General features: G+C 40.3%; 1 protein-coding gene across 3 annotated transcripts in view; it reads right to left on the bottom strand.

Annotated features, from left to right (window-relative positions):
• Nucleotides 1-6,696: 6,696 nt before the first annotated feature.
• The window catches only part of LOC138947408 (uncharacterized), an 82,821-nt gene continuing 76,131 nt past the window's right edge, over nt 6,697-13,386 (bottom strand). For all 3 annotated transcript variants that reach the window (XM_070318865.1, XM_070318866.1, XM_070318867.1), the window contains 6 exons: nt 12,987-13,092; nt 12,473-12,492; nt 11,648-11,761; nt 11,091-11,164; nt 9,803-9,873; nt 6,697-8,210 (listed from right to left, as the gene is read on the bottom strand). In XM_070318865.1, coding sequence (XP_070174966.1) covers nt 8,201-8,210; nt 9,803-9,873; nt 11,091-11,164; nt 11,648-11,761; nt 12,473-12,492; nt 12,987-13,092 — 395 coding nt within the window. In that variant the 3' untranslated portion in view covers nt 6,697-8,200. The remainder of the gene's footprint in view (nt 8,211-9,802; nt 9,874-11,090; nt 11,165-11,647; nt 11,762-12,472; nt 12,493-12,986; nt 13,093-13,386) is intronic.

The raw sequence follows: 13,386 nt of genomic DNA, 5'->3' as shown, positions 1-13,386 counted from the left end.
GAGAGAGAGAGAGAGAGAGAGAGAGAGAGAGAGAGAGAGAGAGAGAGAGAGAAAGATAGAGAGAGGGGGGGGAGAGAGAGATATAATATATATAGAGAGAGAGAGATAGAGAATACTACATGGCTTGCTGTGTCGTACCCGATTTTCACGAGTTGTTTTTTTAAATATTGAACTGCGAGCGAGCTGTTCACTATTTGAAAAAGCAACGAGTGTAAATCTAGTATGAAACAGCAAGCCATGTAGTATTCTGTTTATCCTATATACTGTACTTACGTGTATTTTACTGAAAATGTCCTGCAGTCGAGTTAGCTAACTTGAAGACGCTTGCTTTGGAACCTCGATCTCTTCCAACGCCTGGTGCAATCTATTACGTCAAAGTAAAGAAACGTCACTCTGAAATTGTGGCGTGACATGTTAGTTCTAAAAATTCATCGAGGGTAATTAGCGAGCGCAATATTTTTTTCTATAATGACATTTGTGTCGGTGACTTTGGCATCATAAGCAGTGGAAAAACAGGTCCCTGCCAGGCTTGCCTGACATGACCTCATTTACATGATATACACACGTGTGATTTGAACGATTATTATCTCACGGGTGTCTCTCTCACGTATGTAGGATAAAGAACGATACACAGAGAGAGCAAGAGAGAGAGAGAGAGAGAGAGAGAGAGAGAGAGAGAGAGAGAGAGACAGACAGACAGACAGACAGACAGACAGACAGACAGACAGACAGACAGACAGACAGACAGACAGAAAGAGACAGAAAGAGAGAGAGATTCCTAGAAAACGACATGAAACGTTACATGTGAATGGCACTTACCTCTCGCGGAAAATAGTCCATCACGTTTGATTACCGTTCTGTCGAAGACGACATTGTGCGAAATGAAAAATGGTCCTCATGTCACAGTCTTTAAACACACTAATACATGTACACACAGTCGTTTAGTTCCGGGTAACGATCACAGTGACGTTTGCCAAATCAGTGAACGAAATCGGTCGCTGGCGGCTCAAATGTACGGGGACAGAAGCATCGATTACCCAGGATCGTTAAAGGCACACTCCCTCCCGTGACAACTGGTCGGTTCACCATCTCAGATCCGGTCAGGTAGCAACACGCCTCCATTTACACCCATACTGAAAATTAACCACATGAATGCATCCTGTGGTGAGGTTTGTGTGTGTGAGGTGTGTGTGTGTGTGCGTGTGTGTAGGTGTGTGTGTGTGTGCGTGTGTGTGTGCGTGTGCGTGTGTGTGTATGTGTGTGTGTGTGTGTGTGTGTGTGTGTGTGTGTGTGTGTGTGTGTGTTTGTGTTAATAAGAATAATGCAACAAAAATGTCACTTTGCAGAGTAAACAGAATGTAAGTTAAAAAAACAAAGGAATACTGTACTCACCGATACAAAGACGACACAAGACGATAACGAATTTTCGCTTCATCAGGAAAAACAAGAACACAAAAGACAACAAAAAGCAGACGCAACACGGAACGAACAGGGTTTAAAAGAAAATGGAGGGGAAACACGCAAAAAAGGGGAAGGAACTCTAGGAACGGAAATGAATGAAAGGGGAGAGAAGTGGTTGGATGATGTCAAGGGCTCAGGCATACAGACTAAAAGTAATACACATTCATAAAAGGGGGGGGGGGGGGACAGAAAAAAAGAGAAAAGGGGGAAAACACACGCACGCACGCACGCACACACACACACACACACACACACACACACACACACACACACACACACACACACACACACACACACACACACACACACACACACACACACACACACACACACACACACACACACACACACACAGAATGTAGATTTGTTGTATGTGTCCAATTTGAAGGATGATCTTAAAGCCAGAAAAGATCAGATCTGTGGTTGTGAGCATAATCGCTTGCATTTAAGGCATGTGTCTTTAACAATCATTTTAAGCTGACTAATTGAACCTTATTGCGGGTGCAATGGCCTAGCTAGAGGATAAGACACCGGCCTGCCATGCGGAAAGTCGCGTGTTCGAATCATGGATTCGCCTGGTGGGATAAAGATGGAGATTTGTCAGATCTCCCAGGTCAACGGATGTGCAGACCTACTAGTGCTGTATGCCCCTTGGTGTGTACACGCAAGCACAACACCAATTGCGCACGGAAAAGATCCTGTAATCCATGTCAGAGTTCGTTTGGTATAGAAACACGAAAATACCCAGCATGCTTCCCCCGAAAGCGGCGTATGTCTGCCTGAATGGCGGGGTAAAAGCTGTTATACACGTTAAAACGTGGGCGTTTCAACCCATGAACGCAGAAGAAGAAGAACAAAATTGGTAGCTCGCGGCACAAATAGACTTACAAACATACATACAGAAGGCAGAGCGTGAAACTGTGAGTTTGTAACTGAGACCCTCGTTAGTCGCCCTTAGTCGCCCTGAGTCGCCCTGAGTCGCCGGATTGGCGCTGTTGTGTGAACGTGTGTATCCTGGACATTTGAGACACTTTGTTCCGCTTCGCCTAGTATAGTCGCTGTCGAGTTGATTGCATTAAAACAAGCCGCATAAAGCGAAATCAATACATTTAGTCAACATGTCAACCTTGCAGAATGAAACTGAAGAAACTCCTAATTTCATCGAGACGAATAAGCCATGGGCTTGCCGAAACCCTACGGCCGAGTTGACCAACATAACCTTATTTGCATAAAACGGAGTTTCTTGATTTTTAGGCACGTAATAAGTATATATGTCGTGCTGAATTCACGGAATTGCCGAATTCGCGGAATAGGCAACAATTTTTGGCCATTTCGCGTAATCGGCAAAACGTTGCCCATTTCGTGAAATTGTCCAAAACGCGTAGAGGCCTCTAAAACTTGCCCATTTCGCGAAATCGGCAATAGTGAAAAGCTTTGTGCGGCCAGCTTCGCCAAGCTGACTTCGCCAAGTCGACTTTGGTTAATTAAGTTAAGGCCTAAGTAAATGTATCTCTGTCAAAGTCGTATCGACAGTGGAAACGCACTTGTAAGATAATTGCCTGGGAATGCATGTGTTGGTATCGTATATATTTAAACAAGAGGTGATGAGGTCAGGAATGTGCACTTCTGCACGTGCGAATTCCTGCTGTTTCGGCAAAGCAGACACTGTGCAATATGACGGCAGCACGCGCAGCTGTGTCTGATTTATGGCCTAAGGTCACATGACCGCCATCAATTAGGTACAGAGTGAAAACAAAGGTTGTGCAACGTACCGTGTACACAGGTGTAAGTGATGTCTCTGAAGTCATAAATACACTATTTATAGATTAGTGAATGTGTGATTGTGATTGTGATTGTGTGTGTGTGTGTGTGTGCGTGTGATTGTGAGTGTAAGTGATTCAGTTATTGCGCGAACTTGAACTTCGTCGGATGTCTCTGAAGTCATGAAAAGGCTATTTATAGGTTAGTGTGTGTGTGTGTGTGTGTGTGTGTGTGTGTGTGTGTGTGTGTGTGTGTGTGTGTGTGTGTGTATTGTGCGAACTTGAACTTCCGCGGATGTCTCTGAAGTCATGAACAGACTATATAGGTTAGTGTGTGTGTGTGTGTGTGTGTGTGTGTGTGTGTGTGTGTGTGTGTGTGTGTGTGTGTGTGTGTGTGTTCCAGGATGTGAATAAAGAAACAAGTCGCGTAACGCGAAAATACAACATTTAGTCAAGTCAAGTCAAGTCAAGTCAAGTATTTTATTGTTTTGGGCCCAGAGGGCTTTGAAACAAAGATATAACTTTAACAAAAAAAGGTAACAAATCAGACAGTTAATATATGTATACAAATTGAGCGGACAAATACAACAATACTATACAACCAAAATAAATTGGCAATATACACTTCCATACATACAAACAAAAAGAAAAGAAAATAGGTTTAACAAAATCAGGTAAGAAATCAGACAGACAATATGTATACATTAAGCGGACAATTACAACGATAATATACAGCCGAAATAAATTGGCAATACCATTATGCCATGCATCTTTTATAAAGACACAAAACAAAACAAAAGCATGCATTACATACATATACATACCAATACAGAAACTAGATGTAACGCTAACATACTAAAATCATAACATGGGCTACAAATCTTGCTGTCGAACTCACAGAATGAAACTGAACGCACTGCAATTTTTCAGCAAGACCGTATACTCGTAGCATCGTCAGTCCACCGCTCGTGGCAAAGGCAGTGAAATTGACAAGAAGAGCGGGGTAGTAGTTGCGCTGAGAAGGATAGCACGCTTTTCTGTACCTCTCTTCGTTTTAACTTTCTGAGCGTGTTTTTAATCCAAACATATCATATCTATATGTTTTTGGAATCAGGAACCGACAAGGAATAAGATGAAAGTGTTTTTAAATTGATTTCGAAAATTTAATTTTGATCATAATTTTTATATTTTTAATTTTCAGAGCTTGTTTTTAATACAAATATAACATATTTATATGTTTTTGGAATCAGAAAATGATGAGGAATAAGATGAACGTAAATTTAGATCGTTTTATAAAATATTATTTTTTACAATTTTCAGATTTTTAATGACCAAAGTCATTAATTAATTTTTAAGCCACCAAGCTGAAATGCAATACAAAAGTCTGGCCTTTTTCGAAGATTGCTTGGCCAAAATTTTTAATCAATTTGATTGAAAAATGAGGGTGTGACAGTGCCGCCTTAACTTTTACAAAAAGCCGGACATGACGTCATCAAAGACATTTATCGAAATTTTTTTTAAAAAGTCCGGGGATATCATTCCCAGGAACTCTCATGTAAAATTTCATAAAGATTGGTCCAGTAGTTTAGTCTGAATCGCTCTACACACACACACACGCACAGACAGACAGACAGACACATACACCCCGACCCTCGTCTCGATTCCCCCTCTATGTTAAAACATTTAGTCAAAACTTGACTAAATGTAAACAAGTCGCGTAAGGCGAAATTACAACATTTAGTCAAGCTGTCGAACTAACAGAATGAAACTGAACTCACTGCATTTTTACAGCAAGAGCGTATACTCGAAGCATCGTCAGTCCACCGCTCGATGCACAGGCAGTGAAATTGACAAGAAGAGCGGGGTAGTAGTTGCGCTGAGAAGGATAGCACGCTTTTCTTTATCTCTATTCTTTTTAACTTTCTGAGCGTGTTTTTAATCCAAACATATCACATCTATATGTTTTTGGAATCAGGAACCCACAAGGAATAAGATGAAATTGTTTTTAAATCGATTTCGGAAATTTTATTTTAATAATAATTTTTATATTTTTAATTTTGAGAGCTTGTTTTTAATTCGAATATAACATATTTATATGTTTTTGGAATCAGAAAATGATGAAGAATAAGATAAACGTAAATTTGGATCGTTTTAACAGATTTTTAATGACCAAAGTCATTAATTAATTTTTAAGCCACCAAGCTGAAATGCAATACCGAAGTCCGGCCTTCGTCGAAGATTGCTGGGCCAAAATTTCAATCAATTTGATTGAAAAATGAGGGTGTGACAGTGCCGCCTCAACTTTTACAAAAAGCCGGATATGACGTCATCAAAGGTATTTATCGAAAAAAAGAAAAAAACGTCCGGGGATATCATTCCCAGGAACTCTCATGTAAAATTTCATAAAGATCGGTCCAGTAGTTTGGTCTGAATCGCGCTACACACACACACAGACAGACACACACACACACACACACATACACCACGACCCTCGTCTAGATTCCCCCTCTATGTTAAAACATTTAGTCAAAACTTGACTAAATGTAAAAAAAAAGAAAGAGGAACAACATTTTCAACAGCTCGAACTAATTAATTACAGAACATGCATAAGTTAAATAAGGTAACTGAAGCTCAATCAAAGTATATGGCAAGGTTAGCAGCATGCAATATTGAAGCATACCTTTGTTGAAAGGGAAAAAGTCTATTCATGCATAATTATGTTCATGAAAATTCCGTACAAATTGGGGTAGCAACATCCTGCTGGTTCATCTCTCTTCAACTGAGCTGCATACGCAGGGGAAATCACCTGTCTCGGAACACCCAGTTCCTGACTAGATAGTGTCCCTTTTTCATTCCATTGACAGGTTGTGTTGAAAACAGTGATCTTACTACTGGAAATGTAAAACACTCTAAAGGCTCCTTTGTCCAAACCTGTCGGTTTCTGTGCTGCTTTCATTTTGAATTTCACAGTAAACTAGCTACTTCTGTCAAAACATCTGTTTTAAGCAGTTAGATTAGAAAATACTGATGACAAATTGTCTTTTCTCTGGCCACCAATGCCAAACAAAAGTTGCACGTACTCAAAAGTTAAGATTCCACAAACAGACCTGTTTACACTACACATTGAGCGTAGTAAACTACGAATTTGAATAATATACTACGCAACTACGCAAGTCTGTCGTTTTCTACGCAAACGGTATTTAAAAAAAAAAATTTTTTTTTCTTTTTTTTTTTCCGTCTTTACACCTGTTCCTTGTCCCGTTGTGCTCTCACACCGCCCCGTCCCTGCACGCAAACGGTATTGTTTCGGCTACGCATATCACAATCCGTAATTTTCTTCATCTCCCTTGACCGATCCATTTTCCAATCCATGTTTTCGGCCAGCAGTTGTTTGCTGCGTGCAGCGCGTAAAGCGCCCACGGGCGTTGCGTTGTACCTTGTTAATGCCGAATAGGCTTCTCCAAGCAAATGCCGGGCACAACTGAAAGCGTTACTGCCAAACCATGCGGGCGTTTCGACACAATGGCTGAACGCAGAGCACACGAAAGTGAAGATGAGAACTGTGAAGAAAATGACTTCGAAAGGCCACCGACCAAAAAGAAAAAGACGAGCAATGCGCCGAACCAAGTCTTTCTGCCAAAATATCATCAGGACTACCCATGCCTTGTCTTCGCGGAAAGGAAAACATCATGCTCATTGCACTGTCTGCAATTCCCATTTTTCCGTCAGTCAATCAATACATGTGGTAAAAAGTAGCAATCATTGTTCTTGTTGTTGTCGTTTACAGGCAGGCAGGGTGTGCCGAAGAAAAATTTCCATTTTTATGTAATATTTTAATGGACAATAAAGTGCTGTTACTGTTACTGTTACTGTGATAGGTCGACGAGAAATTCTACACATTCAATTACAAAACTACACATTTGCCTCATTTTGCTCCCAGAAAATACACATGCAATGTTTTAGGGGTAAACAGGTCTGCACAAATGAAACAAAAGGTGCTCGTACTCAAAAGTTAAGATTCCACAAATGAAACAAAAGGTGCTCGTACTCAAAAGTTAAGATTCCACAAATGAACAAAAAGTGCACGTACTCAAAAGTCAAGATTCCACAAATGAAACAAAAGGTGCTCGTACTCAACAGTTAAGATTCCACAAATGAACAAAAGGTGCTCGTACTCAAAAGTTTAGATTCCACAAATGAACAAAAAGTGCACGTACTCAAAAGTTAAGATTCCACAAATGAACAAAAGGTGCTCGTACTCAAAAGTTAAGATTCCACAAATGAACAAAAAGTGCACGTACTCAAAAGTCAAGATTCCACAAATGAAACCAAAGGTGCAAGTACTCAAAAGTTAAGATTCCACAAATGAACAATAAGTGCACATACTCAAAAGTTAATATTCCACAAAATGAACAAAAGGTGCACGTACTCAAAAGTTAATATTCCACAAACGAAACAAAAGATATCAAGCAACAAATATGAATTTACAACCAAAGAAAGAAAGAAAGAAAGAGAGAGAGAGAGAGAGAGAGAGAGAGAGAGAGAGAGAGAGAGAGAGAGAGAGAGAGAGAGAGAGAGAGAGAGAGAGAGAGAGAGAGAGAGAGAGAGAGAGAGAGCTGGTGGGGGGAGGGGGTGATACAAAGATCATGAAGAGACCGTCAGATACGTTGAATGTAAGTTAGTGTGTGCGTGCGTGCGTGCGTCTGTCTGAAAGTGTGTGTGTGTGTGTGTGTGTGTGTGTGTGTGTGTGTGTGTGTGTGTGTGTGTGTGTGTGTGCCTGCCTGCCTGCCTGCGTTTGTGCACACCTATGTGTGTGGTTTTATTTTTGTGACATTCGTCTCCAAAAAAACTATATACACTTTACATATGAATAATACATAAATAATACAAAAATAATACATGCAGACAACATATTTATCAGTTCAATTCGGTATGAACGCTCCTTCCTCGGTCGTTGTGTTTTGAGTTCCTCAACGTTCTCAGGAGCAGCTGCAACAAAAAACGCGCACGATTTGTAATCTGTCCATTCTATTATTTTATACATAACATCTCAAGAACGGGCATGAACTGAAGTTTCAATTGACATTAACAGTATGAATATAAAAAAGAGGCTACAGTAATGATAGATTAAACGAAACACTTACAAGTAGTTGAACTAATGGTCTTTAGGATCGATGGACATCTATATTGTTAACAGGCATGTTATTGTCTTGGAGATGTTATCGGATTTTGTGCTATAAAAAAGAAAATGAAACGGGTACCTTACCCAATTAAGGGACGGGGGAGGTGAAGACAGCAGGGGGGGGGGGGGGATGGGCACCCTCCTCATAAAGCGTGAACGCATTCTGTGATTGCTAAGACCTATTCCGACTGTGTCAGTAGCAGTCACGTGCGGGTTCAAACTCTAGTACAATATAAGTTATTTGTATTTTTGACCAAAATATGACATTTTACACAGATCTAGACAATCACTGTTTTCCGAGACCGCGCTAGTGAACAAGGTGTGTCAAATGTCAGATTTTGTTCAAAAATAAAAAACGCTCGCGCTGGACCCGAGTACTCTTCAGACTGGCTCGCTCAATAAATATAAATGTTTGGAATGTCTGTGGTGTGAATGTTGGTTTCTGACCAGAAATGCAGATCTATCTCTGGCCGATTCATAGATTCAACCTACAAACTGCGACCTCATCTGTGATCAGATATGTTTCGACAAGCATTAAACGGATGAAATTAACCACATGCAGTTTATTCTTCAGAAAAATGCACACAAAAAATGGGTTGGGTTCGGTGATTTGTACATAAACGTCTTCCTCGCGATAGATTCGCTTATTTTTTTGTCTTATGAAGCCGTCATCAACACGAACACAATGATTGCAGAAGCAAACCCTGTACCTACACGACCGAGACACAAGACCGATTATTTCACAGCTGCAATGAGAATAGAGAACAAAGACGTTTTGGGTAAAGCTTACTCACGTCAGGTCTTCACTGACAAGCTAGGAACAGACGGAAAATTCCGAACAAAAGTAAATGACGTCAAAGTCTCTTTCGCTTTGCGTGTAACTTTGTCATGACGTATTTTTGTGTGACGCGTTCGGCTGTTCTATCAGGTCAATGGCTGCTTGTTGCCCCGCAGGTGTGAACTCCTCCTACGGCCAAGTCGTTTTTGTGGTTTATTTCGCATTTAGGTCCCAGGTAACATTATGAAGTTTTAATACGATCAATCGGACCTATTATCAAGTTAGTGTATCAACTTTTGAACGAACTGCGCCCAGTAGTTTCCCAGCAAAAAGCTGTTAAGTGGAGAAAGACACACAGACACACAATTAAAGTCTGCTGAGCCCTTGTACTAGCGTACTCGGGGATAAAAATAATATTTATGAATGGATTCTTTTAACGATTGAACGCACAAAAACATGCATTATTTTGTAGTCTCGGCTAACTGCCTCAATTATGTGTTTTAGTTGGACTCTGCTGTAAGACGGGAAAGCCAATATTTCAATCAATACATATGAAAATGGGACGATCCGAAGTACATGTGAACTCATAGTAAACCAGAAGCACGTGACCACAACAAGTACCTGTTCTTCCTGCTGTCAGGCAGAGCGTCCTGAGAAGCAACAGCTGATACTATGTCCATTGGCACATCCTTCTGAAACAACCAAAATGGAAAAATACTATTAGGCCAAACACAAATATATGTTGATTTAGTCGATTTTAAAGGAGGTTACTTCCCTTAGTCTCAGTATGGTTTGCAAAATGTGCCAAAGGTGTTTTTTTTAGAAATGAAAAACAAGTTTTAGGGTCGGCGGGAAAAATTAGGGTCGGTCGGGTTACCCTAAACCGACATATATTTTTATTTGGCCTTATATGGAGTAAGGGTATCCTGTCATCAAATTGTAGCGAGGCACTCATATCATGCATGTTGTGTTGCAAAGACAGCCAAACATGACTAACGTAAATTAATGCTTGGGTAAAAGCCGACAAACATTTGCTATATTTGAAACAAAAGTTCGCATCAGCATAACATTAAGACACAGCAATCAGGCCATTGCAACGACAGCTCTTGAAAACTCGTATATTCCCTGCCAAGCCATTTTCAATGAAGCAAGGGGAACAACTCCTGCGGAACTGAAGTGGTAAGGGGGATTACAGCGTCACTCAGATACGGCAAAGGACTTTTAAATCACATACAGATGTAATTATTGATACGTGTATGCGTCAGTGGATAACTGAAGTAAATATTCTTCTTATCTCATGGACGAGAACATTGAAAACAGGTAAATACGTGGCTCCCGACGACGCAGAAAATCAACACGACACTTTGCATTGGAGTAGGCAGACATCTCAGGTATACAAAGAGTATTGAAAAGGAAAAAAACCAACATAGATTTAGCATTTATGTTCTTCTCCAGGAAAACAAAACCTTCACGAGTTCAATTGTGACCCTCCACCACGAAATGAGTCGCATGTTGTCACCTCGCGCGGTTCTGCGCTAGGCTTAATATTAAGTCCGGGGAGTGTCTGGTAACAGTATGAGGGTCACCTTAGTCACAGGCTTATAACTCAAACAGTTTTCGCTCTTTTCTAAAACGGTTTTCACCACTGGATAGAGCATAAAAAAACTCGTTAGAAAAATGTAACAATATGAAAATCATGCAAAGGTGACATGCGACTTATTCCGTGGTGGAGGGTCACAATTTAAGTCGACGATATGCATAGGAATGGCATTGTCAGATTTGAAACCGTTTTCTTTCAAGATACAATATATTTATCTCAATTTTGTTCCATTTTCAAGCAACATAAATAAATCCATTGGTTGCGGAATGACGTGTCAAGAGACGTTGCAGACTAGTTTGTGCCACGTACCTCCATGCAACCTTTGTCGATGAGTGCTGTTTCATCGGGTTCTGCGTCGTTCAATTCGATGGCTGATCCAGGACCTGCAAAACTGTGACTTTCGTGAACAAGTCGAACAACCCATCTCATCTAAAGGACCTCAATACTTCAGATATTTGGCGTTTACACTTGAGAATTGAATTACAAATGCTGTGTATCTTTTACACGGAGATTGTTGGATTTGGGTTTGGTGTATCGGGTTGGAGGTTATTGCTAAAATGATGCCTTTCTCCAAAAACAAAGAGACTGCCAACGTTCCAAAATTCAGAATAAAAAAACAAGAAAGGTAGGTTGTTGGAACGTTTGTCATTGACAAAACAATACATTCACAGATATTTAGACCCAACGGTCTTTTAAGTGAACAGACAAACAAATATTCACACAAAACTTATCTTGATAGAATCAGTTTTCGTACGTACACACATAAACAAGCGTAAACACACAGACACATAAACCAACACACTCTCGCTCTATCTCTGTCTCTTTTTTCTTTCAAACGATTCTCAAGCACAGACATAGACACACACCTTTGATGGACACTGGTTTCTGCCTCACACAGACAACGACAGTGACCAGAACAGCCACCAGCACAAAAGCCACAGATGATCCGACAATGACAAACAGATAGGCGTCATCATCCCCTGGAAATAATGAAGATAAACAGAATATCAATAATGGACCTTCAATGCACCTTGGAGACCGATGTAACAACTCGGGTGAAATCCCTTGACGTTTCTTCTTGTCAATAACATACAGTAGAATGCAACAGAATCTTATCTTTTCAAAATAAGTACAGCCTGTAGACAAGCCATTTGAGTCGCTATTTTGTTGAGACCCCGTCCACCCGTCGTATTGTTGCGCTAAAGGTGCTAATTAAATTTACATAACTTGTTCTGTATCTCGCTTGTACCTTTTCCTGAATTCCAGTGTTCCTTCGTCTTTATCCTACATACCTGAGAGAGACACTCGTGAGATAATAATCGTTCAAATCACACGTGTGTATATCATGTATACACAGGTCATTTTCAGTAAAATACACGTAAGTACAGTATGTAGGATAAACAGAATACTACATGGCTTGCTGTATCGTACCAGATTTACACTCGTTGCTTTTTCAAATAGTGAACAGCTTGCTTTTGCTCGCAGTTCAATATTTAAACAAATCAACTCGTGTAAATCTGGCACGACACAGCAAGCCATGTAGTATTCTCTATATATATATTCTGGTACTCATCATCATCTAAGGTTATTAGAGTGTAAAATACAGATATTATCCCTGTAGAGAATATAGTCTCTAATGCAACACACCTACTATCTTACAGATATACTTAAGTACGCATGTATTCACTTACGATTCTCCGCTGGAACAATCCTGCAAATAAAAAGGTAAGCACTTGTTTGTTTTGCTTTGTGGTTCCTGGAAAATATACAATATAAGCACACGGAAGAACGACAAAAAAAGGTTTGAAACAGAAAGAAGAGAAAGAAAAGCAAAAAAACTCAACAACGGCAAAACAAACAGAGTTTTACAGAAATAATATTTAAGTAATTAAATTGTATGCAACACGCCAAAAGAGAGAAAAAGAGAACAAATAAAACGACAAAGAAGAATGGACGAAGACTCAAAAGTCAGTCCGCCTGACAGATGAACAGAGAGGCATCGATCACTATAGAAGAGCAGGAATGCAGACGAACATACGGACAGATCGACAACAGAGACAGACGGACGAAAAATAAGACGAAAAGAGAGGCACCAAGATAGACCAGGCATACAGATAGACAAACGGACAGACAGACAGACAGACACACAGCCAGACAGGCAGACAGACAGACACACAGACAGACCGGTGATAACTGTTATCTTACCTGCGCGCGCGGCATGCTGGTACGCCGTCTTTGATTTGACACGGGTGTCCAGGTGAACAGGGCGTGATGACTTCATACACGTCACAGGCACGGGTGGATGAGTTGACTGAAACAATTGAAATATTCCCTGAAACTGATCGATTATATTCCATATACACTGAAAGGTTGCAATGTGTTCAATGTTGTTAATATTTCCCCCTTTGCCAGAACGCCATTCAAAGACCAGAGTTCTGACGACTCAAATATTGAAAACATTTAGTGTACTGATACAACAAGAAGAACTACTACTACTATTACTACTACTACTACTACTACAAAACGAACAAAGATCACAAAGGGAAAATTAAATTGTTTCTTAAAACTTTCTGAAATCGGGGCCATGAGCGAGGTAAAAAATAGC

This window comes from Littorina saxatilis, linkage group LG14 (assembly GCF_037325665.1).
Source record: "Littorina saxatilis isolate snail1 linkage group LG14, US_GU_Lsax_2.0, whole genome shotgun sequence".
Lineage (NCBI taxonomy): Eukaryota > Metazoa > Mollusca > Gastropoda > Littorinimorpha > Littorinidae > Littorina > Littorina saxatilis.
The sequence above is the reverse complement of the archived record's forward strand: the minus strand, read 5'-3'. Positions and strand labels throughout refer to the sequence as shown.